Source organism: Chanos chanos, chromosome 6, assembly GCF_902362185.1.
Source record: "Chanos chanos chromosome 6, fChaCha1.1, whole genome shotgun sequence".
In the NCBI taxonomy this organism is placed as follows: Eukaryota; Metazoa; Chordata; class Actinopteri; order Gonorynchiformes; family Chanidae; genus Chanos; species Chanos chanos.
In genome coordinates this window covers 14,238,657-14,266,171 of record NC_044500.1, presented here as the reverse complement: position 1 = coordinate 14,266,171, position 27,515 = coordinate 14,238,657, and the positions used below count along the sequence as shown (strand labels likewise).

Below are 27,515 nucleotides of genomic sequence, written 5' to 3'. Positions count from 1 at the left end.
TATTTTAAGCGTGTCAATAATGAATCTGTGGTAAATCCAATTCTCTTGATGTTAATATAAGTAATCCCCGTTTCTGTGTTTCTCTGTCTTGGTCTGTTTTGCAGGGTACAAACTGATAGGAAGTCACTCAGGGGTGAAATTGTGTCGTTGGACTAAGGTAAGAATTTGGCTCTGAATGACTCCATGTTACATCACCTAACGTCTCTATCCTGATGCATTCTCTCTGACAATAAGGTATTAATAGTCATTCAGAGAAAGTCCTAAATTTATTCTCTTGGGAAACACCTCCCAAATGACATTTTCTTTTTCTCCACAAGTCAATGCTTCGAGGAAGAGGTGGATGCTACAAGCACACCTTTTATGGCATTGAATCTCACCGTTGTATGGAGACCACCCCAAGCCTTGCCTGTGCTAATAAGTGTGTCTTTTGCTGGAGGTAAGATAATGTTGTTTTCTGCTTGTTGAAAATGGTTTCTATAGACTTTCTATATTCATCCGGGCAAGTTGCATCCTGGAATCGTTCATGAGGCTCTTCCTTACACCTGAACAATTTGTTGCTCGCTCTATGCTGGTGAAACCTCTAATCATTCTAATGTCTCATTAATAACGACGAAAACAATCAACTGTTTCTGGCATTGAGTGATTCCAGCACTTAGCGTCAGAGAACCCGTAGGTCCAACAAACTGCATTGATTAATAGCCACACTAATTGAAAGTGCAAAGGTAGACACAGCTATGCTGATTCGTGATGACACTGGGGGGGAGCGCTAGGGTTAGCAACTCCTTAGTTCTCATCTAATGGAATAAAGGTCTCCAGCAGTCTGTATTACAGTGGAGGGCTGTCACACACAATCTCCGCATCTCCGCTGAAGCCGCGATCTGGGATGACTCCTTTCAACACAGAAATGTCGATTTAGCCTGTGGTATTACATTTAAGCCAGTGGCGCTGAAAGCCAGGGGAGTGAGTAAAAAAGTTCAGGCAAGAGAAAAATGATATGACTAAGAGCAAACTTTAAGGTTAGTGTGTGTGTGTGTGTGGGACAGATGTAAAGTCTCTAAACAAACAATGCACGACGCCCTGCACACAGGATGTGCAGAATCTTGTTCTGCTGTCCAGACGTTTGACGTGCCCTCAGACCCGCTCCCGAGAGCGCGCTAAAATAATTGCACCTAATTATGTGCTGATTTTGTCTTGTGATCACCGTTCATTTTTGGACCTCATACTTTTGGATGTCGTATTATAATCAGTTATTTTAGGTCTGTGGACATGACAAAAATATCTGGAGTGCAGGGTGGTTAAGACTACACTTTATTTGAAGTACATTGTGGGACTAAGCCACGGTGACTCAGTTATTTACTTGGTAATTTAATTTACTTTTTTTTTAACCCATTTCTTCACCACATATTGTGTGAATCCTCACATCGTTTACAGCAACAGTAGAAGACAACATTTTAAATTGCGCTCAAGGTTTTGAAATAGATTAGCACAAGGCTCTAAGTAAACGTTAGATTTGTAGAAATATCGAACTGCTTTCCAGAACACTAATTCAGCCGAGTGGGGCACTTGAGTAAATCAATCAGAAGAAGGCCAGCACTGCAACGGCTGGTGGAGTGTGTTTGTGTCTCTCTCTCTCGCTGAGCGGCGCAGGAAAACAAAGATAAAGCGTTTTTTGGTGGTGAATAGCTGCTTTGCTCCCTTTCAGGTCAGGGTGCCAAGGAGAAATGTTTATGCCTGCTGTAATACTTAAGGGAACGGGCCGGGACGGATATGCAGCGGCCCAGGAGAAGTTCTTAAGGAGTTAGAACTTAGCCATGAAACCAGTGTACTTCTGGGGTCCTTTATCCGTGCCATATTGACTTTTTTTTTTTTCAATCTGGCTCACTCACTAAATCAGTACTGACAGCAGTGTCAGTTGGCATAGTCTTTCGTAGATGTGAGGAGAGTATGAATAAATGTGTCACCGTGTGGAGAGCAGGGCTGAACTCTTTTTACTTTCTCCACGTCACCGGTCAGCTCGGAGGCATTTCTGTTATAACCTTTCGGCTGATGTGAGAGATGCTCATAAGGTAGTCAGAGGCCAATTTAAAGGGCGGTGGTCTGAGGTTCAGATGGCTCAACTTGTCCCCCTCCCCTCCTCTCCCCCTTCCCCGGGAGCTTTGAGAGCACCGCCTGGGGTTTTTGAGGTAAGGGACGGAATTTTGCTGACAGGAGCTGTCCTATCACATTGTCTCACCGCAGACACCATACCAACCCGGTGGGCACAGAGTGGCGTTGGAAGATGGATCCGGCTGAGAAAATCCTACAGGAGGCAGTGGAGAACCACCAGAGCATGATCAGACAGTTCAGAGGTAAGTGCACGATACCCTGACAGCGTCTGCCCTCGCCTTTAAGACCTTTTACCAACGCTTATAATCAATAATGATTAAAGTTATAGAGATCTGAATACAGTGCCTCAACGATTCTGTATGGTGTACCGTCGTCGTTGTGGCTGGCTTTTTTTGTAAACTGTTGAGTGCTGTTTAAGCTAGATGGAAGTATCTCTTTTACTCATTCGGCTGACCTGCTTGTCTTTTGAGGGAGGAGAGGAGAGAGAATGCAGTATTTATCTTCCCGGGCCTGTACTAAAGAAAAAACGAGGCATTTGGATTATGACTGCCGTCGCAATAATACGCTGTGACAAAAAGCAGTCTACGTCTTGGGAAAAAAAAAAAAAAAAAACCCTCTGCTCTCTGAGACTTCCTGAGTGACGCAGAGAGATATTTGGCTGTCACATTGTCCTGAGCAAGGCAATGATATTGGAAGCTTTCAGCACAGTGAGACTCAGGCCTAATTTATTCATTTGCGCCCTGTCAGTTCGCCTGCAGTCAGATGCTTCGAATTGTTATTGCAGCCATGCCAGGCTGCATTATTAAAAAAAAAAAAAAGAGACGTTTTGATTTGATCAGCTTGACAGCACGAGATCAAATAGTTAACACATATTTCCCAGAATTCATTTACAGCCAGCCGAGAAGACAGGAGCTTCAATTTCCCTGCGTTTCCCCGAAGGTAACTTTGTGCCTGCCAGGGCCTACTCGCTGACTTTAAGAATTGCCTATCTGGCATTGATAACCTAGGCAATGGTGATTTTAAGCCAAACTGCTCCTTTTAGAACCAGCAGGAATACCATTTGATTTTTATTTTGTTATTGCATATTGAAAAACAGAAAAATCTCATTTAATTTCATTATCTCTCAATTAGTAATAGAAAGAGGATAACATTGGATTAGATTACATTGGATTAGATTAGATTCAATTTTACTGTCATTGCACATATTACAAGTAGAACAAAATGCAGTTTTACGTCGAAGCAGAAAGTGCAAATAGTAGAAAAAGGTGCTGATGAGGCAGTATATACAGGTGAGAGTATATCTGATATATGGTTATATAAACATGAAATATATACAGATAATGAAAATAGGTTGCCTATAAGGCAATATTTACAGATAAGGTACAAGGGATAAGTTATACATGAGTTATATACAGGTGGAGTGAAATGAATATTATATGTGGGAACAAGTACAGACAAATGTTTTGTTGTTGTTTGATAAATGAGTAAATAAATAAATAACTTGTGCAAAGCAGATTTGGGGGGGCAGGCAATGATACCCCGAGGTAGATACTGAGGTATAAATGAATTGATGGTCGTTTCTCATTTGTACATATCAGATGTTGATGCCAAACGAAGAGAAAAAAGCAGCTAATTATTCCCATCTCTCCCATGCAATGATTTTTTGGATGCGAACCAAATAGTGGACCTTTCCTGTAGACACCCAGTGAACAGCTACTGAGCAGCTGTCTCAGATAAACCTCTGCGCTCGCAAAACTACATGGACCTGTTTGAATCAATTTCTGTGGATGACTTCCCCTGTCAGCTATCTCTAAAACAATGCCATAAGGTTACCACAAGCCACAGTCTTGTTGTATGCTTAGGCTACAACAAAATCCCCCCAAAGAGATAAAAACACAGGCCTTGGTAGTCTGTATCATTATCTGTCCACAATACTGAAACCACCCTGGAATTATTTCACAAATGACATAATTCTATATAATTTTCAATATATTTTATATGATTGTGGTGCCCAGCAAAGAGGATCTCTGTATGTGTCTCGTAAAGTCCTGGCCAGAACACAGTTCTTAGAGCCATTCCTGTGAAACGCAGACATTTGTAAATAGTTCGATGAACTTCTGGAAATGTTATAGGGGATCAACTGACATAGTCATATTATTGACATTTAGTTATAAAATATCCGAAACAAAATGTAAATGTCAAATGGTTTGTCAGTACCAGCAGAGTTTATCAATTCAGTGCATTGAATATCTACATACAATTCATGTTCACCTTAGATCGTGTCAGATGTAATTTATTCCTAATGTTCAGAGAAACCCTCTTCCAACTGACCATGGTATTGTATGACTAAAATGGGCCCGTAGGCTACCAGGTAGATTACAATTTAATTATAAAACTAGCACTCAATCATGTAATCCAGTCATATAATCAAGTCACACTTAAACCATTACCAGTGTGCCCCGGCTGTGAATTTGTGAAAGTGGCTTAGATTTTCAGTTCACACATGTAGCCAGTTTCATCCTCTCTTGATTGCACGCCTATTCTTATAGACAAACAGTTAATTAGATACAGGTTAGACTGTAGGCTGATTCTACACAAAAGATGAATGCCTTTGTAGCCAGTTGTAATAGATCAGGAGTTACTATGCAGTTTGCTAAAATAAGCTTAGGTATGTAAGCTAATCAGTACGTGTCAGAAAAAATGATTACAACCCAGCATCTCCCTTTTCCATGCCCATGACGTCAGTGTCTGGAGAAAACTGGGGAGTGGTAGCTGTTATTTACCTTTTGCCCTTTGTGATCTAATCTTATCTCCCCGAACTCTTTTATAATAAATAGCGTATGAATAAAGAGAACCAAATGATTTTCCTGATGTTACGCCGGGGTAACGTCTTATTTGTTCAGTAACCTCGGTGTAGAAAACGGAAAATGCAAAAGCATGTTTCAGAGCTGAGAGAACCTCCTTTAAGCTGTTCTCCAATACCCAGACGTTTTGACCTCTGGACCTGGCTTATAGACAGTCGCAGTGCAGTTTGACTTCCGTCCAAGCCGGGCGAGAGGAAGACGGCCTGGGGGCTAGGGCCGTCATCGCGTGGCTTTGATGGAAATGACTCCTGATCGCTTTGGGGTGATTTGACTTTGCCATCATAACATTTCCTTTCATACACCTGTTTTTATTTCACCGCTTGACTCTCTTCTCGGCGTCTCAGAATAGAGCGATTTAGAGATTTTGTTTTGTTTGTCTGTTTGATGTTTTTAGCCCCTCTCCTCTGTTGTTTGAAATATTCATGCACAGTGAATGACATGAGAAGAAATGCAGATCTCTTCTTAGCTGAGGCTCTGGTGTTGCTCTGGAAACGTGGGCTTGAAATGTCACTTTTCAGAGTGGCGCAGACTGAGAGTCGATTTTGAGAGTGCGTCTCTCTGGAAGATTTGTTTCTGTTTTGGGAACGTTTGCTGTTTCAAAGCCTGATGATGATTATGATGATGGTGATGGTGATGACCTACATTACAGACATTTGTCTTTCGCTGATATCACTCCATTTCAAGTTCATTCCAGTTCCACTGCCTCAGTAGTGTTGCTGTTTATGTTGTGTTGCTATTGGCATTATGATAATGAAACACAGCAAGCGGAGAATGCAAGACAGCTTATCGTACGAGGCATGATTTTAGCTCCCTCGCTCACCAGCGGTAAGAGCCTTTTAGAATACATAGCGCTTTTATAAAGAGATTGGTTCTTGGTCTATTACCTTTATTATCAATTTATCACCAGCAGAACTACACAGCAACAAAGTAGCTGTATGCAAAAGCATACCCTGGTTCCCCACTATGTCCGTGTAAATAAACGATTGAATGCTTTGATGCATTTGATTCAATGCCTGCTGTGGTAATATTGATTTCTTTTGTGGTGGATCCTTTATTTGATGCTCAATAGACACCGTGAAAGGGCAGGATGTATGTCGGTAAGCAGTGGCAACACAACCTCTTTTGTTTGCCAAGAAATCAGCGCTGATGTATCTGAGCCAGAAAGAATGAGTGCTCCACTGTGGAGAGTGGTGGCCTTTGTCCAATCTCTGAGGCAGGGTCAGGTGTGTGTGTGTGTGTATATCTATGTGTGTGTGTGTATGTGAGAAAGAGAGAGTATGTTTGTGTGTTTGAACCACACATGATGCCCCCCTACCCCTTCTGTCTCTCATATAGACTGCATCTAGTTCGGTTCCATTGCATAGCTGACATTTAGCAATAACATCAATACAACAGGCAGCAGGAGTGAGACATGATGACCTGTCTGTGAGTGAATAAGCATACTAACAAATGAACACACACAGAGTAGATAAAAGGCCAGACAACAAACTGTGCTGTGGGTACACAGCTTACATGTGAACGCCAGGTCCCTCTCGAGAACTGGCTGGGAGGGGGGCGTCTGCTGGCCTTTGTGAAACCAAAGTTGCGACCAAAAATAGCGGCGGATTCGGAGTCTTTTCACCTGAGCGCTTTAATTGTTCCGATGCTGAATTCTGCTTTCAGAAACCTTTCTTTAAATGTGTTTATGTCAGCACATAGCCACATATCACTGTAATTACTCAAAGTATGTACCGATTATAGAACATGTGTTCTGTTCATTGATAGAATTTCCTTGTAATTAACAATCTTGGAGTGTTATAAGTGAGCGTGTTGTGTTTATTGACAGGGGTTCCTGGCGTCCGGCCGGAGCGGTTTGAGGAAGGACTGATTGTAAAACACTGTGCCCTGTCTCTGGTGGGAGAGCCCATTATGTACCCTGAGATCAACTCCTTCCTGAAGCTTCTGCACCAAAAGCACATCTCCAGTTTCCTGGTTACAAACGCCCAGTTCCCTGAGGAGATTAGGTACAGTTAAAGGTTCCACATCCAAACACCTCCACGCCCTTGCCCCCTTTCGCCCCATACCAGTCTGCCGCTCTCCTGAATATGATTATTATTCGATGAGATTTTGTTTCAGGGTTTAAGTTTACCTTCTCAGATACTGGTGTGTACACAGGCACATTCATTATTCATTTGTCAGAGTTCAGTACGCATGCAGAGAGACGGAAAAACAAATTGGTGTCAAGACTCGTCTCTAATTTATTTGGATGACCCTGAAGCTTGCCAGTCCTTACCTACCAATCACATCGAACTGACTCTCAGAGGAACGTCCAATGTGTTTATGCCTCTGTGGAGTCCCTGTGATTCTCTTTGTTTTGGGCTGTTCCTGGGCCAATAAAAGTAAATCAGGAACAGAATTGTAAGTTATAGCCCTGTTTGTGGTCTGCTCCTCAGCAACTGACGTAGGAGTTGTCCAGGAATTTTTCCATCAGCGGTATATGTGTAATTGGCTTTCTACAACCTCTGTGTAATGCGTCCTGATCTTCCCTTGTACACAACTTCTGTTTGGAATCTGAACACAGATAAGCCCCAGTTATTTTTGGCACAGAAATATAATGTTGGATAATGGGAACAGATTTTTTTTTTTTTTTTTGAGAGGAGTAAACGCTTGTCAACTTATGGCAGTATTAATTTTCGGGATGTGTGCCATTCCGGAGAAGACGATAAGACACACGTCCCCCTGAAACACAATTAAAACGAAGTCCAGCGGAGGGAACAAAGACATTTTCTCCCTCACTATCTTTTTTTTTTCCTCACTCATCTCAGCACTTTGCCTGCCTGTGTCAGACACTCAAGAGCCCCAAGTGTCCCAGCCTGAGAGACACAGAGATGGTATTTCATTGAGCATAATGAAAGCCATGCACCCATTACATTATTCATATCAATAATACGGTTTTCATGTTTTGCTTATGTTGTCCTTCAAGGGTAAGTTGTCGTACCAACCTGCAGGCCACAGTTTGTTTAAGAAAGTGTTTCCGCATGGTTTAAAACTTTGTGTAGACACTAAACGCTTCACTTCCAGCAAGATCTGAAGTATGCTAAGTAATCATGGTTGCCGGTTCATCTTCTCTCTTGCTGTAAAAGTTCGTAAAAGTGATGGTGCTTTTCTGATGTTCACTTGCCTCTTTGTTCTTCTTCCTTATTCCCTTCAATTCCCTTCCCCTGAATTGCACAGCTCAAGAATCAGTGGTATCAGTGCAGGCTCCCCTGGATTTTAAAACCACATTATGAAAAATCTCACTTAAATGCAGACGTTTTTAAGACCCGTGGACTCTTACTAAATAACCGACTCATGAAAAAGTCAGTTTGTAACGTGTTTGCTTTTTGGATTACTTGAAATGTCATTCAGTTACAGTAAAATTATGTATTTTCAATTTTTTTAGTCGATGTTTTTACATTAATACATACATCTTATCTTGAGCATCTAAATAAGTTGAAATGTCATTAGCTGAAACGCTAATTGTCTTGAACAATTTTTTTTTTTATGCTGTATATTTAGTTTCAAGCCGCTAGATAAGAAACCCATATGTAGTAAGATGTTTCTCACTGACCTGAATGCTGATATTTCCTTATTGCCCATCAAAAGCTGCTGAGGAGGGAAATCCAACACCCAGTCACCCTGAATTTGAAAGGGTTTGGATTTATAGAGCTGGACAGGGTCATGTCTTGATTGGACGTTTAAGAGGGTTGGGTCGAAGCAAAGTCAAATTTTCAAATTCTGTAGCGCTTGCCTGGATTTATGTGGCTTTTAATAGGATGTGCATTCCCTAGTCCATATTATATTAAATGTATTTTGTATCGATTTTTTTTTCTTTCTTACTGTGCTCTAGTTTGTATTTTTTTTACGTGTGCCTTGCTCACCTGATCCCCTGTTGTGTTCAGACTAATGCATTTGCTTTAACAGTTTACATTTAATGCAATTGAGCATGTTCACTCAGTGTAGCAGAAAGAGATGAGAAGGGGGGAAAAGTGTTCTCTCATGCTCTCTCTCTGAGTAAAGTGCTGGTGGAGAGAGTGCACAAGCCCTAATGCCAGTCTGATTCGTTGTGTTTTTCTCCAGCTTCTCAGTGACAAAGCAATTACTGTCTAGTTGAAGTCTTGACAGTAATCCAGTCAAGTTTTTAAGTTTATCTTGTTAGCATGTTAGAGTGGGGCTCTCAGCAGGCTCCCAGTGTTACACACAGACAGGCTAATTCGATCATTTCTTGACTTTCTGTCTACTTCATCTCTCTCTCTCTCTCTCTCTCTCTCTCTCTCTCTATTCCATCTGCATCTATAGGAATCTGGTTCCTGTGACACAGCTCTATGTCAGTGTGGATGCTAGCACCAAGGACAGCCTGAAACGAATTGACCGTCCACTTTTCAAGGACTTCTGGCAGCGTTTCCTGGACAGTCTCAGAGCTCTTGGAGAAAAGGTGTGGTCTCTATGTTCATGACTGTAGTTGTCACACTGACCACAGCGTTGCCTTCTAGGCCTTTATTAACATGGGACTCTTAACGGAGGACTATAAATCATCCACCATGACTTTTGGGAATTTTTTGACCTAATTATATGGGTCCATAACTCACATGACATTGGTCCTTCCCCCTATGAGATTTGTACATACAGTTGGTTTTACTGTCTGAAAATCAGAGCTTTAGTAGTGAATTATTACATTTAATAGTTATTGCATTTTTTTATGGAACTATGATAGCAAACCTATACCATAAATACTACCTGCCCTTAATTCTGCAGTTCTTCATTTTTCTCCCCCATGCGTAATGTATGAATAAATATAGAACTGATCAAAGAAAATCTAACCCTGGTACTGCTTACATGAAATTCATTATGTAATTCACAGCTTGCTTTAGCGGTGTGTAGTCTGACGTAGACCTGTTTTGATAGAAGAAATAATTTGCATAAATATGTGTGATCCAAATCCACTAAGCACAATGGGAAAACTTTCTCCTGTGTCTGTCCCAAACCAATAGGAGGTTCTAAAACAGAGACAGGCGATGCTCTTTTAATTTGAAATTTCAGTGTTGATGTAGATCTGTGTAGGACAGAGATGAAAAAGAGGTGCTGTCCATCATCAGTTTAAATTCAGAAAGCGGGGTTAAAGCAACTCCAGATGACAAAAAGGCCGCTTTGTTCCCCCCGGGGGCCCCGACTTCGCTAGCTGATTATTTTTAAATACCATTATTCAGGAATGATTCACGGCGCCTTTTTGCTGAACTGCGCCTATTTACCGTGCTTCGAATGATGGCTCGTCTCAATGCGCTATTGAACACACCGGCGCTCCTGTGCCCCAGATTCTCATGTTTTTTTTTTTTTTGTGAGAGCGTGTGAGTCATCATCAGAGAATGAAGCAGAAAAGATCTGTCTTGCTTCCCTCTACTGTCATTTTCAGGTCGTATGAGTGGAACTCACCCCTGGTGCCACCTCTGGGTACCGTGTCTGAAATGCCCACTGTTGCCCACAGTGAGTCATACATTATTAGTCCATTCAGGTGTTTTTTGGGGGGGGTGTGGGTTTGTGACGCGTTGGATGTTAGCGAGTGTGGGAAGCTCGACTGACCGACCCCGTCACGGGCTATACCGTCACGTCGCGATACTGGTCTTGTTCTGTGCCTCGGGTCAGGGAGAGAGAGAGAGAAATAGTTTCCTTTTACATCCACCAGTAGTTTTGGGTACAAGAGATCACAATGATCTTGGACAGCAGGAAGATTCTGTCAGCTTGAGCTAAGACAACAAGCGGCAGAGCCAACAGTCAGACCCTGACACGTTCACTTTAAATGACGCTAACCAGCCACCATGGTCTGCTAGGCTTTGTTTTTAACTGATTTTGCCTCCAACAGGATTCTACAGCACGTGAACACACGAGTGACCCAAATCCAGGCACTGTTAAATTCAACACGTCAGGACCGCTGCAGGCTTTTCACAGAGAAAGCAGAGAGGGTGGGCTGGGCGAGTGTGTGTGTGCGAGTGTGTGTGTGTGTGTGTGCGAGTGTGTGTGTGTGCGTGCGCGTGTGTGTGGGGGGCGGGGGGGGGGGGGCATCCTGCATTAGTGGCACAGCTCCGCTTTTCTCTCTTTTTGTGTGATGTCATTATCTTTATTAGCAAATTCCTGGAAAGCACGGCCAGGAAAAACAAAAATGTTCCCCTGTCTAGCTTAATGACCTTGAAAAAGAGCTGGGTTGTAAAATCAGTCGTAGGGAACTCTCTACACCAATAATCCCAACCCCAAACACGCTTTTAAAATTAGCTTTCCTCTCTTACCCCTCGCCCGTGCTTCCAACTGTAGCTAAAGTCGACGTTCAACTGTCAGCTTGAGCAAACTGATATGAGTAGGGATGTCCAATAACAGACAGATAGTTGTGAAGGCTGTGTGTCATTTGCTGTGTGTTCTCGTTCTGTTTTTCATTGATTCTGATACTGTTATTGGAAATCTGAACATGGTGCATTAGGGTAGGACAGAGAGATGCTTTGGTCCTGTAGGGTTCCATTTATGTCTGACTAACTGAAGTGGATGCTTTGAGATATTTCGATGCTTTTCTGGGCTCAATGGGGCTGCTCAGGCTAATTAAGCTACAGCACGTAGTCTCACGGGAAGTACAGAAACAACCCTCAAAGCGTCTAACAGCGAACTTGTTTACTCCTCTACTTTGGGATAACATGATTCCCTAATTTCATTCCGCTTACGTTCTGCCCATACAGTTTAAATGAGGACAGTCCTTCGCTGAAATTATATGAGGACGTGAATTAGATGTGCGTATGTCCATTGAGATGGACATGGTTTTTGTCTTTTTTTTGTTGTTGTTGTTGTTGTTGTTAGTTTAGATTAAGAGGGGTCATTACTTTGGAGCAATAAAAGCCTCTCAATAGAGACCTCCCAGAGGTACCTTATTTATGTCAGAAAGCATAAGTAAATGTAATAATGCTGTATCAATGTAGTGGAAATATCCCGAGGAAGGGTGTTAGGGAATGGGTGTTTGCTCTGAAAAACACAGAGAATCCCAGCTCTATTAGTTAGGTCCTCTATGAGCTGTGTGCCCAACACCCAAACAGCACACTGGTCTTCTTTTCTGCTCAGTGATAAATAGCTTGTGTCTTACCTTCTCAGGTCTGTCTCCAGGAACACCCCACTGGGACAGGTTCCCTCAAATAGTCAGATTTTATGATGATTTTTTCACCTTAAAGTCTATAACTTCTCTCTCTCTTTCCGTACCGGAGCAATAAGTTGACATTTTTTTTATTTGCCATTTTAAATACAGTACTTCAAGAAACCCTAGCAAGAGAAGCAAGAACAACTGCTCAGAGAATTTATAGAGAGTTTTAGCGTGCAGAGGAACTCTGTCTATTAAAAAAAAATAATAATAACCTGAGGGCAGATTTGTTATATAGGCTAAGGGAAAAAGTTATACCACTGCCTCCCCTCATCTGAGGAAAAAAAAAATAATACCAAGTTATTTTTCTTTAAAACCATGCTTGAAAAACATTGAAATTCATTGCTGGCTCTTCGGGTATCAGCAAATTTTATGCTGGCCTCTGTAATTGTTTTCGCGCCCTTATGTGGTCAAGTGAGCCTGTTAACCTGATATTCTCTCATGTTTTGACATAAATGGCGACCTCTATTTCATATTAAATTTGCCCTTGGCAGGTTTTGTCCTCTGTAAGATGAGTATTGCTCTAAAAGACTGTCTCAGCACATTCTACACAGAGGACAAGACCACCATCTTCACCCATTCCACCTGTAGCTTTTCTTGTAAGTCTCCTTCTGCTAATTGACTGTGGCCTTTTATATCCTGTCTGAGACTGCAGTATACTGACATTTGAAGGGACGCCTGTTCAGAAAAAGTGTCAAAAAAGTGATGAGGAGTGACATGGTACAGGTTGTTCATCAGAGAGATAAAATATATTACAATGTGATGTGAATGTCTACATTCATTCTGTTGAGGCTTGGGTTGCTGATGAGTACCCTTATTTTGCAGAGAACTGTGGGGGATCTGATGGAGGAGGTTAGCTGGAGTGTGCTTGAAACAGGCGAAATCGGGGGTGTGCGCAAATGATTGACAGCACTACAGAAATGAGCTAAAATGGAGCTCCCCATCAAACGTAGTTGTTACCTGATCTGATTCTCATAGATTCCTCCATGAGAGAATAGCAGGTGGAGTGAGGCTTAGCACTGCATTGATGCAAGAAGTGGTTATACTGACCCGTGCCAGATGCTTACGCTAATACTTTATCATATTATCCCGGGAATGCCGGCTGACATAAGCCTTTAGCCTTAGCTAGCTGTCATGGCAACCTGTGTCACAAAATTTGACATAAGTCAGATGCACAATACTGTTTTATGATAGATGCTGTGAACTTACATAAAGTGTCATGATTGCGTAAAATATGTTATAACAAATATAAGACAGTGTAAAGTCGCCCTTATGATGGAGGGTTCAAGTAGAGTGTTCCTAATTTAAAAGAACAATAAACATCTCCTCATGTATGTATTTATCATGTATTTGGGTGTTTTTGGACTTCTCGGAAAGTTTGAAGGTTATGGCCAAGTAATAGTCGTCACAGCACTTATCCAAACCTGTAAATATGTCTCCCACCACTTCCGCCTCACCTTTGTCACTTTGAATTCTTTCCTCGTCTACTCTAAATGACTTTGACCTTTTCTTTATGGAAATCACTTTAATTCAGGGTGGATTTTCCCAGGCACCAATTAAGCCCAGTGTAGTACTGAAAAGAATTTTCCGTGGAGTATACCCATGAAGAAACAGATTTGGTCCACAACTACACTCAGTCTGTGTCCAGAAAGTTTGATAAGATCATTTTGTCCCAGCCACCTGCCATATTTCTTCTCCAGTCTTTAAGTCACTCTCACTGATATCCAGCCTGACCCAGCTCTCCCGGAACAGGATTGATGGACCTTTGCTGTCAGATTTAAAAAAAAAAAAAGAAAGAAAGAAACACAGCTGTAAATACCACACCTGCAGTCATCGCTCTCCAATCAGCTCTCTCTCTCTCTCTGTCTCACACACACACACACACTTCGACAGAGAGAAAGGAGTTAAAGCGCCCAGTCGAACAGATTCGGACTGAATCTGTCCAGCTGTTGTCGGCAACCCAGGGTCAGCAGCACCACTCTCATTAGCTTCCTTTCTCTGCCTGATCCATTCGTTATTATGGAGCTGCCTTTGAAGCAGAGGACAGTGTAGACACAGTGCAGACATTTGCACTCTGTGCTCTGCTGTGGCAGTTGTAGCTAGGGAATAGCTAGTGTAGCGATGCAGTTACCTGGGGGCATGTCAGTAAGTGACAGAAACTCACCAGGATGTCACTCTGACAGAGTGGAATAAAAGCCAATAACAGACGTTATCACTCAAAAAAAAAAACCTTTTTTTTTTTTTTGAGAGGTCCTTTCTCCTTAGGGGAACAATGTAGGTTTCCAGTGAGTAATGATGGATGTGTCAGTGTGTGTTTGTCATGTTGTCATATATTCACCCACCACTGGCAGGCTGAAACCTATCAACGCAGTCTAAGAAGCATACTTGTCAGGGTTGTCTTCATTAACAATACCATTTCTAATTAATGTTGCTGTTCATTAACAGACTGTCACAGGGATTTTCCTATCAAAATTATAAGCTACCATACAGTAATATCTTCAGCGTACAGCATTCTTACAGTGATGTGCTATTCCTTTTTTGTTACAAACTTCTACAAAAAAAAATCTTATCTCCTGCTAAAACTACAGGAGAGTCTGCTGTCTGATGACGTGTGCTCCAGAATATGTGCACAATCTAATCGACACGTTTTTGTTTTTCAATCTTTGAATCTTTCCGTTCGTGAGATATTGCTGTCAGTAATATTTCCTTCTATTTCTGCCCACATCCAGCAACAGCGCACAGTGTACAGACTGACTCTGGTGAAGGCCTGGAACGTGGATGAACTGAAGGCCTACGCCGAGCTTATTGCTCTTGGACAGCCGGACTTCATTGAAGTGAAGGTGCGTCATTTACCACTGAAGCTATTTTCAGTCTGGGCATTTGCTCTCTCTCTCTCACTTTGCTCCAACTCGCTGTCCTGAGGATATTAAAGCTTTGTCAAGGTGATGGCAGAACCCCTTACACTTCTCTTTCCAGCTCATTAGTAGGAAATCAAGATAATGACCAGACTGATTAACCTGGCTTTTCCGTCGTGTTTCCGAAACAAGATCTTGAGCAGATTGACTTAATCTGAGCTAAGATTAATTAAGTTAGATTTGGGAGAAATGGCCTTTGGGTAGGATGCTCTAAATCTGGCAGCATTCTTTCTTAATGATGGTATATGGTACGTATGATGTGCAGTTCAGATGGTTCTAACTCAGTCCATCCAGTCATGTTTGAAACAATATGGGAACAATGAGGCATCACACTTTGACTTACTCTCCAAGGGCACTTAGATTCCAGCCCATTCAATTTTGAAATTGTTCTGTGATAATGCATTAAAGCCACAGGAGCGTTTGAAGTTAACATACCCTGCAGGAGGATTGGGTTCCTGCCCATTACTTTTACCTCATGGGCTGCTCGTGCAATCAGTGATATTGGTTCTCTTTCTCATTCAGACCAAGATGGCTTTGCGGTCTTGCAATGGTAGTAATTGAAAAGAATCTAGGTGAATAATTAAGATTACTTTTTAATGAACCTCCAGGTTCATCACATGACGAAGGCCTTTAAATCAGCCTCTTCCCTACATAAATATTCTCTCCTTTTTCTAAATGTAACTGACAGGAACTGCCTGCAGTCCACTGATGTTGGATTTGCTGCCATGGAATAAACAGTAGACAGTTGTCTTCCCCACCCTGACCAGTCGACATTCTTGTGTTCTGATATTGAGTTCCTATAGCTGTGACTACAGGTCTTAAGTGTGAAGTAACTTACAGAGGCCACAGCCCGTTCCCTTGTCTCCGCTCTCAACAGTCTTATAAAAGCACCAACACCTTTATACTGGCCTTTGGATGCACCACCTCAGATGGCTCTGGAAATATTGTAATGTATAGTAAATGTCAATGGAAAATTTGTTTAATATTCATTAAATGCTGTGAAAATGTTAACCTTTTTCTCTGCACATTTTTTTTTTTTTATTGGAAGAAAATGTTTTATCGATTAAATAACCAGTCCCACTCAGTCCTTCAAGGGGAGGTAGAATTAGCTCAGACAACTCGTACATAAGGCACTGATTTATTTCTGCTTTCTCGCTCTACCTCTCTATTCATCGACCTATAATTGGTGTCTACGCTAATTTCTTGAGGTGCTTTGACCGTCTCCTGTACACCTCTTATCTTTGCCATTAGCATTTTCTTCTCTAATGGAGCGGAGGAAGGTCTTGCGTAAGATTGTCATGATACTTTTCCTGTAATCTCATTACCAGCAATAGCCAATGAACATCTCCAAGAACCCCTGCCCCACAGGGAGTCTAGCGCATTCTCATTCAAAGCAGAGAGGCACTCCAAAGCAAAAACGAACTTCAACTATGACATCCAGTTACCTAGCAACAATAATCGCCCACTTTGATAGACTACAGGAGCTGAGGATTGATGCCCGCCTCTCTACTAAAATAAAAGCTATGAAAGAGTGCAAGAAATATTGCTGAATATAACCAAACAGCATTTGGCTGTCTGAGACCTCGGTGTGTGGTGTTTTATAACCAGCAGGCCTCTGTTTGATCGATTCTTGCTTCTCATTTCGTTGCAAAACTGTCTCCTTCAAGTCCATGATCTTGTCCATGTGTAAAAAGAAAAGCGAGGAAAAAGGATTCTTAATAATAAAGCAAAATCAGTTAGCATAGTGTGATCTTAGACCAGATTTGCTTATCTCTTATCTCTCGTATTCCTGTACGAGCTTTTAGCAGCTCTTTAATATTACATTTGTCCGAATAAAGTGGGTTTACCAGATGACTTTCACTGGGCATGTTCTTACACTCCTAGCTTTGCAGTTGTGAGAATGTTAATTATGTTGGCAGGATTATGCTGCTGTCAACGGAAGGTCAGAAAGTAGTGGAAGAGTGGCTTGCCTTTAACACGCAGTTTTTCGGTGTCCTAACAAAGGAGCAAATATGTCACAGCCTCAAAGCTCAGATACAGTGTCCTTACCAACTTTGTAATGTTACAGCGTCTGCCGCTGAATGTATTGCCTTGCACTAACTGCCGCTGTTTGCATTGGCCACTCATTCATTGTGTGTCCCCTGTGCTCTTCGAGCTTAGAGATAAATAGTAGTGTAGATATTTTCAATACTCTGGGAGCGGCCTCTGTTCTAGGTCGCATTGGTCAAAGAACGTTCATTAATTGGACGGTTTGACCTGATATAGTTAATGTATTGCGTAAGTGGCCTTGCCAGCCATTGTGCTGTGTAAGACTGGACTCAGCCCTTGAGACTGCGCACTGAATGGAAGAATGGGAACTTTTTGATTTATGTTGCTGATAATGAAATTCGGTGGGAACAGGACACACTTCACAGTTCCTAACTCACTCATGAGTTATCGGCAGCTTGGCCCACTCCAGATGTTCTTTCCATTCTTATAACCCTCGAGTAATTAGATCTCTGATCTACATCTGTTTACTTACTCTTAATATTTTTCAGTGTTTTAAATCCCACACGAGCCTAAAACCTAGGCAGCAGGTGTCTTCTGCTTGGAAACAGTGAATTCAGAATAGCTAACTTTTCACATTTGTCAGTTTCTTGTTTTTGCTTTGGCCCAAAGGGATTTGTAATTAAAGAATTCAGTGTGGTAGTGTGGCTTGGGCCCACTCTGTCGCAGGAACTTTTTTGAAAAATTACCCTAGTTGCTCAGTCCACCACCAAGGCCAGGGAGAGCGTCTGGCTCCCTTACAGTTTAGTGGTTAATCTCATGTTGTTCTGCCTTCCTGTAGCCGTCCTGTCTTTCACGTGAGTGCTGATGAATTGGCCGGCTTTGGCAATATTGATCAAAACATTATTCCTGTGCAATTAGCATGTCAGGACAGTGTTAGGGCTGACACTAAGATGAAACACTTTTGCTGAGATTTGAAATGAACTCTGTGTCAGTGATCCATGAGGACAGCTTTATCTATGAGATGTGATCAATATCTTAACGGTGTACCACAGGTTCCTCTTTTAGCGAAAACACACCATCATTGATATAGTATGTATTCGCCTGGTAGTCCATGCAGGATGAAATATGACCATTAAACATTTCATTTCTATACACTGCTTAGGCCATAGGTATTGGTGATTTGTAATCAAACAATCTATCATGTTTTTTGAAGCGATATTAAAAGCCAGCTGTGCGTAAGTTTGTCTGAAATGGATCTGAAACTCAGCAGGGTTAGGCTCACTGAGAGATAATACGGTCCTTCTCAGCTGGACATTGGACAAAGTTGATATATTCTATTCTATCAATTATCTATCTATTCTATCAGGTTGCTGTGGTATTTTGAGCTTTCAAAAACCTTCTCACAGCATGGCCCTCTCTTTCTCTCTCTCTCTCTCTCTCTCTCTCTCTCTCTCTCTCTCCCTCGGTTCCACTGATTTATCAATGCAGCTTTGTAGGTAATCATTATTCCGCAAGGCTACAGTGCAGCTTGATAAGAACAGGGGCTCATCAATTCTGTGAGATGTCAAGATTATCGTCCTCGGAAATCAGCCACAGTCCAGAGAACCAAATTGTGGATGCCGCAAAGCATCTTCTCCTCATTATCCTTTAAATGTTGCTGTCTCTATTGTCCTAGGGATGGATAAGAATGTTTTCATTTCTGAAAAAGGATAAATGGATTATGTTGTTTTTGGTTTGAATAGGTATCACAGAAAAAAAGTAGTGGAAATGAGACAATTTGCTGGTACCCAAAAGTTTATGGTGTTTTTTATGTGTGTATTCGTGTAGAAAGCTGTATTGGAAAATGTGCAGTTTTTTTTGTAGGCTATAAAGTCTGAATGTGCGGTATTTGGGTCAAACTGAGTGCAATCAGTCAATTACAATTCATTTGTCACTTAGCCTTTGCTAAATGTGTTTAATTGCTGCTAATCTATACAAACAAACGTAACTGCTTCAGTCATTTTTCTCCTCTTTAACTCCGTTTTATCTCCCTTATTTTTGTCCTTGGAGACGGAGTAGTTTGTGTCACCTCTGCAGTTCCACACCATGGCTACAGAGACTCCACAGATTGAAACTGATGAATATACAGCAAAGTTTGTCCTTACATTTTGTGAAAAGCTTAGCCTAAAATGCACTCTCTCTTACAGTGTTTCTATCTGTCTCCATTCACAAATACTCGCTGTGAAAGATAAACATTGAAGGCGTGCAGCACTTCAAACAATGACACACTGCTGTTTCAACACAATCTGAGCACTGTTCTGTCAATGCCGTTGATTCTCCTACACCAAACTAAGAAGCCCACATGGTATAATGAGAAACGTGTTCAGATGAACCCACACCACCTACAGACTGTGGATGTGTACGTTTCACCGTTTCATTACTTGTCATTGACGTTTCTGAGGTCGTTCCTACCTTGGCCTGAAGCTAGCAGAATTGGATAAAGAACTTTTCTAATTTGGAGCTTTGACAAAAACTAATCTCTGTGCTATTGAAAAGCTCTGGTGTGAAACCGTGGTTGTGACCTCAGGAGAATACACCACTGATTTGTGAGTAACGCTGTCTGATACCTCCTAAGTTTGAATGACCTGAATATACCCTACATGTTGTCTTTGTGGGAAACCTGTGTGGCTCATTCCTCCCGATGGTAACATGGCAACATCTGTGAGGTGCAAAGTGAATGCAGTCCTTTCTGTCTAGTGTGTGGGCGTTAGTGAAATTATCTGGCCCTTTCTGTCTTTCTCTGCCATCCATAGAAAACTCAATCAGCCTTCATATACAGGCGTTGTCCTTGGGCTGTGTGTGCACAAATATGATTTATACTGCGTTTGTTGTTCAGTTCTACCTTTTACCGTGAGGCATTGCTAACTAGACGTCCTCTGAAGATATTTCTTTCCCCCCCGATTCATTCCCTCACCTATCCATCACAATCAAAATTTTACAAAAGTATAGACTGGTCACAGCGGCCTCTTTATTAGGTACACCTACTTATTTACACAAATAACCTGCTCCTCCCAACAGCAAATCATATGGGTGCAACTCAGTAAATGAAGAATGGAGACGTGGCTTAGTTGTTGTTTGACTAAACATTAGAGTGCCTAAGATGCCTGATTGAAGTGTCTCTGACTGTGGTATGATTTTCGGGTACCGGATGTGGTGGTTCTGGCATCTCAGAAACAGCTAAGAACAGGAAAATGAGGCCACTAAAATTGGACTAGTGAAAAACATTGTCTGGTATGACGAATCTCAGTTTTTGCTGCAACATACAGATGGTATGGTGAGAATTTGGCATAAACACCATATATTCATTGATCCATCATGCCTTGTATCAACGGTGCAGGCTAGCAGTGGTGATGTAATGATGTGGAGAATGTTTTCTTGTCGTACATTCGGCGACTGAATACCAACTGAACATCATTTGAGAGCCACAGCGTACATAAGCGTTGTTACAGACTATGTGCATCTCTTCATGGCCGTAGTCTACCCTTTTTCAGATGGATACTTCCAACAGGATAATGCACCATGTCACACGGCACATATCATCACCTTTGAAATTAGGTAGAGGTTTGCAACATGAGCGTTTGGTGCGGCCAAAAAATCTCCTGGAACTTATCAATGTTATGGAAGCCACATGGACCAAGACCCCTTAGGAATGTTTCCAGCACCTTGTTGAATCTGTTCTAAGAAAAAGTCAGGCTGCTCAGTAGGGAAAAGGAGGTTCTACCCAATCCTAGATAGGTGTACCTAATAAAGAGGTCACTTAATGTGCCTTCACTTCCTGTATGTACCATCTGCAGCTGTAATTCTGATTGGATTATTCTATTTGGCTTGAGTAACTGGATCATCATCTTTGCCTTTCTCTGTTCCATAGGGAGTGACATACTGTGGCGAAAGCTCTGCCAGCAACTTGACCATGGCTAACGTGCCCTGGCACGAGGAGGTCATCTACTTCGTGCAGCAGCTGGCCGACCTGCTCCCGGAGTACGAAATCGCCTGCGAGCACGAGCACTCGAACTGCCTGTTATTAGCTCACTACAAGGTAACACACACACCCACACCCACACATACCCCTACCACAAGAGTTTCGTCACCCGATGGATAGATAAAAAGATCAATAGATAGAAAGGGTACTTGATTGAGTGGAAAAAAATCGAAAGTTCAAGTTCAAATCTGTTCTTCAACTCAGACCACCTGTTTTTGGTCCTTAAGAGGTGGTATTAACTTTGAAGAGCACTCTGGTGGTTTTCAGTGGGTCAAGAGACATGTTCTCAGTCAGCACCTTTAATCATTTATCTCTGTTGAATACCTCTCTTTATAATGACTCCTCATATTCTTTGAATAGTACAGCAGTGATTGGACAATTAAAATGAGCCAGCCATGGAATTACAAGGAGGTTTTTTTTGTTCTTATTTTCTGGGCACTGAATATCCTTTCTGCTGTCTATCTCTTTGATCCCTTTGCGTGACTTGTCACTCTTTGCCTTAAGAACTTGAGTCTGTGGGATTTAACAACAGATTACTGTTAAAGGGTTTTTTTTTTTCACTCCACATCTTTCCTCTGACAGCTTTCCTAATGGTTTGTGTGGGAGGCAAGCCTTTCTTAGCAATCATCTCTTGCTAACAAGTAGCCTATGTGAACATTCACATATTCACCAAATCTTCCACACCTGTTTTATTATTTGCTATTTATAGTGAAATAACTACACACAGGTTTAATATGTGTTTCCATTGCAAATTTCTGTTTTCTCAGGCAAGCACAATGGGACCCAGTGGGGTTTTTTTTCTACATCTATGTAAGACATACAAAACAAGGGCTCTGTAAGGTCTTTGGTCATTATCATTGTTTTTCCATTTTCTGGTTTGATGCCTTCTCTGCCTTTGACTTGGTTTTACAGAGTCCCTGAGTCCCTCTGACTTCACTGATCTGTGTAACAACGCACTACCAAACAGTCATCATTTAGGAATTATGATTGATACGCCATGACTCCTAGACTTCACCCAAGTTCACAGCCCCTCAAGGTTATGATCTGTTTTAACGGAGAAGGTTTGGCATGTGCTGAGGGCACTGTGAAATGCCAAGCCAAAGACTCCACATTTTTCTTCCATCATTCCCTATTTACTACTCTTTGTTTGATACGACCTCCCTATCATAATTATCTCAATTCCACCCATGTCTGTCTGGATATTCACCCACATCTTTCAGCCCCTAGACTCCTAAGCCCTTTGGAGAAGCAGGCAGTGGCAGGGTGAAAAAACTTGATGTGATTCTAATTGCATCTGTCTGCTAGCACTTGGTTTCTCAGACAGTATTAGAGCTATCCAAGAGTGTCCTACTGTTAATCCTCTTCTTCTTATGTAAAGTTGGCAAATATTAAAGTTGTCAACTTAGAACTTGTTGAGTGGGAGAGTTCAAAGCAGTCACCAGCCAAGCACAAACAAGGTCATTCTCTTCCTACCTGCTTGATGTTGACAGACAGGCAATCAGACAGACAGTCAGGGAGACAGACAGACAGTCAGGCAAACAGACAGGAAGACAAACAGACAGACAGACAGGCAGGTCTCTTGTCTGTGTTCCTGCAGTGGCAGCGGGGTTGATTTCATACATGCTGACAGAGAGGAGAAATGCTGATTACATGCCTCACAGGTTTGTACCCCTGTGCTGAGACTCTAGATGGATGGATTAGCCTGTGCTAAAAAGCATGTGAGAACTGTCCCCTTAGCAAAATGTGACTGTTTGACAGCTGGACAACCCTTAAATCTTTACATATCTGTCTGTAAACATGCAATCAATATCAAGCCTGTGTTGCTACTTGTTGGTATACTTTTCACCTGTTTTTTTTTTCAGCGCTCTTGGTTGAAATTGGACACACACACACATTCTTAACTGACAGTTCGCAAAGCCACCTTGGTTGAAATTTGGTAAAATTTGAATAACCTTAGCATAAAGTAGGTCACCTTGACAACAGAACCTTACACAACCAGTAGAGCAGTGATTAGCATCAGGCTTTTTGTCCTGGCCTCATGTGTCTCACGGGCTTGGCTCCTGAAGTCAGAAAGCTTGATTGAATAAGGTGGCATTGAAGTGAAGGTGAAAAATGAACTCCCTCTGAGTTAGTACCAGGCTCACAGAGGCTAGCTCTCACCCTCCATTCGGTTCCGCCTGGCCATGACTCACAAGGGTGCTAAAAAGCCCATTGTTGCTGTAATATGGAGCAGTTTTTCACATGAAAGCCTGGAAGGCCATAGTCAGTAATTCATTCCATTGATTTTGTTTTGCCACCTTTTTTATTTATTTATTTTTTTTTATTCTCACCCAGTTCTAATGCTTCAGCCCTTAATCGGTAGTGGTGTTGACACCAGGTAAAACTCTGCTATTAATTTACAGCTCCTCACGCTCGGAGAGAGACAGACTTTATCTTCATAATATCCCTGTGTTTTTGTCCTCCTTACCTGCCCTTCCCCTCAATATCGCACATAAAAATGACCGAATCGTGCAGCGGTAACTGTATCCACAAGACTGATGCGTGTTCCGGTTGAGGTTTTTTTTTTTTTGTTTTTTTTTTTTTGATGCAAGGCTTTTCTTTTTTTTTCTTTTATTTCTTTTTTTTTCTTTTATTTCTTTTTTTTTTTTTACAGCAGCAGTGCAAAGGCCTTCAAACCAGGGGTAAATAAGGATTTAAATCCAAAGGGATTCCGCTGTTTTAACACTTCTATAGTGAAATAAAAGATTTAATGGTGGAGTATACACTATGTACAACAATAGCCCGTTAGCTGCTCTTGTGATTATTAAATAATTCATAAAAAAGAGGAGCTCTTGAACATTATGAGCCCAGAAACCCTCTTAATCCCTTTTACAGAGTTTGCAGATGAGCTACAGCAGTGCAGAACCGCTTCAAGTGTCTTTGCTGATTGCGAAATACATCAGGCCACCCTTTGCAATTTAGACTAATATTGATATAACATCTGCAGTGTACAAGGAAAGAAAGAGAGACTGTCCCTTTTCTTTTTATGTTCATTACATCCTTGTTGGAGTCTATGCGAAGACTGTGGAAGTAGATGTTCTGTTTGTTTGCTTTGTTCAGGTTGTGAAATCTTAACACCCTGAAGTTCACGCTGCTCCCATTAAGGTTGTCAAGAGAAGTGTTCACTGAAAATATGCCACCTGAAACTCAAGGAAGGAAAGCAACTCCTAGTAATTATTTTAGATTACTTTGTTAGTGAATTCTTAAATTTGAATTTGAACTGAACCATCCATACCCCTTAAGACATAAAACTGGAGCGATAGGACTGGAACTGACCCCCCCCCCCCCCACACACACACACACACATTCGCCCCAACCACACACACACAAAAAAAATGATATATCACTCACTGCCAGATGTCCATTGTCCAGGTGGAATTGAATTCCACAATTTTGAATCAAGCACAAGCCTGTTACACAGTGAGGGATTTGTCCATCCGTGTTTCTAAATACAGGATTGAATACTTCACACTAGCAGTTTGGTGTGATTCTTAAGCACCGGTGAATATTTAGAGGAATGAGAGAGCGAGGGAGAGAAACACATGGAGGTGGAGGATAGATCTGACCTCCTCCTGCGGAGAGGAGCCAGGCCTCCTGGGAGCCCTCATCCTCACTCTGTCTTTTATCTGTATTGGGCCTCAGACCACAGGGAGCTCACCGGGGTGATTCACCTCAGCAAATGACTCTGTAATGAAAACACAAGGCTTTTGGAGACAGGCCCACAGAGGCCTTCACTACTGAAAGACTTCACAGACTAACTGCCGAGATAGCATTTGAGTCTGCCTGTGCAAAGCTGCAGGTGAGTGGGATTGAGGCGATAGCACGGCTTAGAGATGAACCTGACAGGTTTAGCGCTGCGCTAACAGGACGGGGTGGCGTCTCCAGGGGGTTTTCACACGGAGAATTCAGACCTAAGCCTGAATTTTGCCCTGCTCTGTAAAACATGGCCGAGCTGTCAAGCAAGAGTTGCTGTCAGGAGCTCAGACTATCTCTCTCTCTCTCTTTCTCTCTCTTTAACAGAAACAGTAAAATCCAGACATGGTCGCTTGTATTTCTTTTAAAGATTTCATTAGCGTCTGAGTGAGTCTTCCCCCTCGGTGCTGACAGCGACGAAGTGTCTCAGTACTGGAATAACTCCAGACATTCCCTCTGTGAAATAAAATAGTTCCGCTCATGTCTTTAATTGGACATCCTTAATGAGACATATAGATGCATTATTTATTTATATTTATCACTGAAGGGATTGTTGAGCCCTCTTTCTGAGCTTTTACTTTCACTGGTTTCCATTTTATGCCGGTTCAGCCTTTCTTTTCTTTTTTTTTTTATGTTTTTTGTTTGTTTTTTGTTTTTTCTGTGGGTTAGGGGATTATGTGTTTCCTCAGAGCTTCTCTTGCTTAATGGTGTCAGAAGTGATCAGTCACAGAAGAAAATGGAGGTTGTTCGGTGGTTTTCACCCTGAGGACAATAGTAGCTAAAAGTAAAATGCCTCCCAATTCCCAAACAGCACTTCTTTTTTTCTTTCTCTCTTCTGCCATTTCTCTCCATCAGTTCAATCAGACATTTTAGAACAAACCAGAGGAGTATATGGCCACAGAGCCAGAGGTACACGGAATAGCATTCGCAACCACATATCTCACACACAGCCTGACTGTATGGAGGGGAGAAGGTCAATGAAGGAGGGGGAATGATGGAACAGGTTCGGGTCCCGGTTGCTGATTGTATCACCCGGGATGGATTTTATTATTGTGTTGTGTTGGTCTAGGTTGGTGCAGTTTGAAATGTAATCAGTAATCACTACCCACCTCTGTTCTCTGTGGGTTCAGCACAGCAGAGTTTGTCTTTGGCAGTGATGGTATTGAATTAAATTCATCAGAACACCGTCAAAATGAACTTGTTTTTCTGCCTTCCTCTGGCCTCAAACCAGAGTGTCCGTGGAGGCTGAAATTTGATTGGGAGGGAAATGTTTGGGAAAGTTTGGTTGTAGCGAACCAGTAGTTCCTAAAACACATGTAGCTCATCTGGTACCTTATTCTCAAAGCACGAGAAGTACTGTGTGTGGGGGGCGTGGCGTATTCCTAAAGTATTAAAAAAAAAAAAAACTCCCAGTAACGCACTGTAAACAAGCTCAGGAGTAAAATGAGTCCTAATGTAGAATGGGAGGTATTTAAGTATTTATATGTTTATTCCTACTTTCACCCAGCAGTAATATTAACCTCCAAAAGCATTTCTTTGTCTAGTTTGCAAAAGTTGAAAAAGTGAAATGGGTTCTGGCATTGATGTATTTTGCTCATTATACCCATGTAAAACTGCACTGAGGTAATGTCCTCTCTAGTTAAGCCTCAGATCATGACAGATTATATGCCTTCTATCAATGCCTTTGCCATAACACTGTATCAGTGTACCACTAAATGATGTTTTTCCTTTCACAAAACGCTCTCAGATGTTGCCTTTTCACTGCTGCTGTGCCAGTTCTAAAGGGCTTAGAAATGTTGAAATTTTGGTTGATTTACAAGTTTGTGTAAGCCTTAGGGATTTTTATGAGAAGCATCATTTCCCAGCGTAAAACTAAGAGCAGTTAAGCCTTGTTCACAGAATCTTAGCACATTTAGGAGTAATTTAATATTCTTATTCTCAACAAATACCCACATAGAAGACCTTAATTTTCAGGAGTCCCGTTCTTGTCTCTAAGACGGGAAGCGAATACCGCTGCAAGAGTTTACTCCATTCTTTCGCACAGTGGGGGAAATGTAACACTGAGAGATATACCAATGAATCTTATAAGTCAACAAGGGCCTTCACCAAAGTTGAGGCTTGCTGAAGGATCCACTTGTATCTTCTTGTATGCCTTGTTTAGAGCTTCCACTCAGCTGTTGTCTCTCTGTGGTTTGTCTGTACAGTTCAAAGTGGACGGCGAGTGGTGGACATGGATCGACTACCCCCGTTTTCAGGAGCTCATTCAAGAATATGAAGAGAGTGGGGGCACCAAGACTTTCTCTGCTCAGGACTACATGGCCAAGACCCCCAGCTGGGCTGTTTTTGGCGCCAAAGAGAGAGGCTTCGACCCTTTAGACACTCGCTGGCAGAGGAAGAATAAGACCAAAGATATCTCAGGATGCTGATGCTGGTTTTACTGGCAGTTATCAATCCACTGGAAGGTGATTTTTTTTTTTTTTTTTTTTTTAAAGAACTCCTCATAAATAAGATACCTTTTTTTTTCAAATCATCCTTGGAAATCATCAGATGTCTTGGATGACACTGAAATTTGGACTGGTGTAGTTTTTTTTTGTCCTCGCTGAAGCTCATTAGTTTGCCCTCTGCCATCAGCTCAGCGGTGAAAATCAATCTGGAATGTAACTCCTCATGCCACCTCCACCAACGCTTTCCATCTCTCCTCTCTTATA

The 27,515-nt window shown here is 41.8% G+C and overlaps 1 protein-coding gene across 1 annotated transcript in view; it reads left to right on the top strand.

Moving 5' to 3' along the window:
- The window catches only part of tyw1 (tRNA-yW synthesizing protein 1 homolog (S. cerevisiae)), a 41,573-nt gene extending 14,299 nt beyond the window's left edge, over window positions 1–27,274 (top strand). Inside the window, exons 9-16 of the mRNA XM_030777450.1 lie at window positions 105–157; window positions 318–436; window positions 2,239–2,348; window positions 6,796–6,973; window positions 9,288–9,423; window positions 14,883–14,993; window positions 20,965–21,132; window positions 27,012–27,274. Of these exons, the coding sequence (XP_030633310.1) occupies window positions 105–157; window positions 318–436; window positions 2,239–2,348; window positions 6,796–6,973; window positions 9,288–9,423; window positions 14,883–14,993; window positions 20,965–21,132; window positions 27,012–27,233 (1,097 nt within the window). The 3' untranslated portion in view covers window positions 27,234–27,274. The remainder of the gene's footprint in view (window positions 1–104; window positions 158–317; window positions 437–2,238; window positions 2,349–6,795; window positions 6,974–9,287; window positions 9,424–14,882; window positions 14,994–20,964; window positions 21,133–27,011) is intronic.
- Window positions 27,275–27,515: the final 241 nt, after the last annotated feature.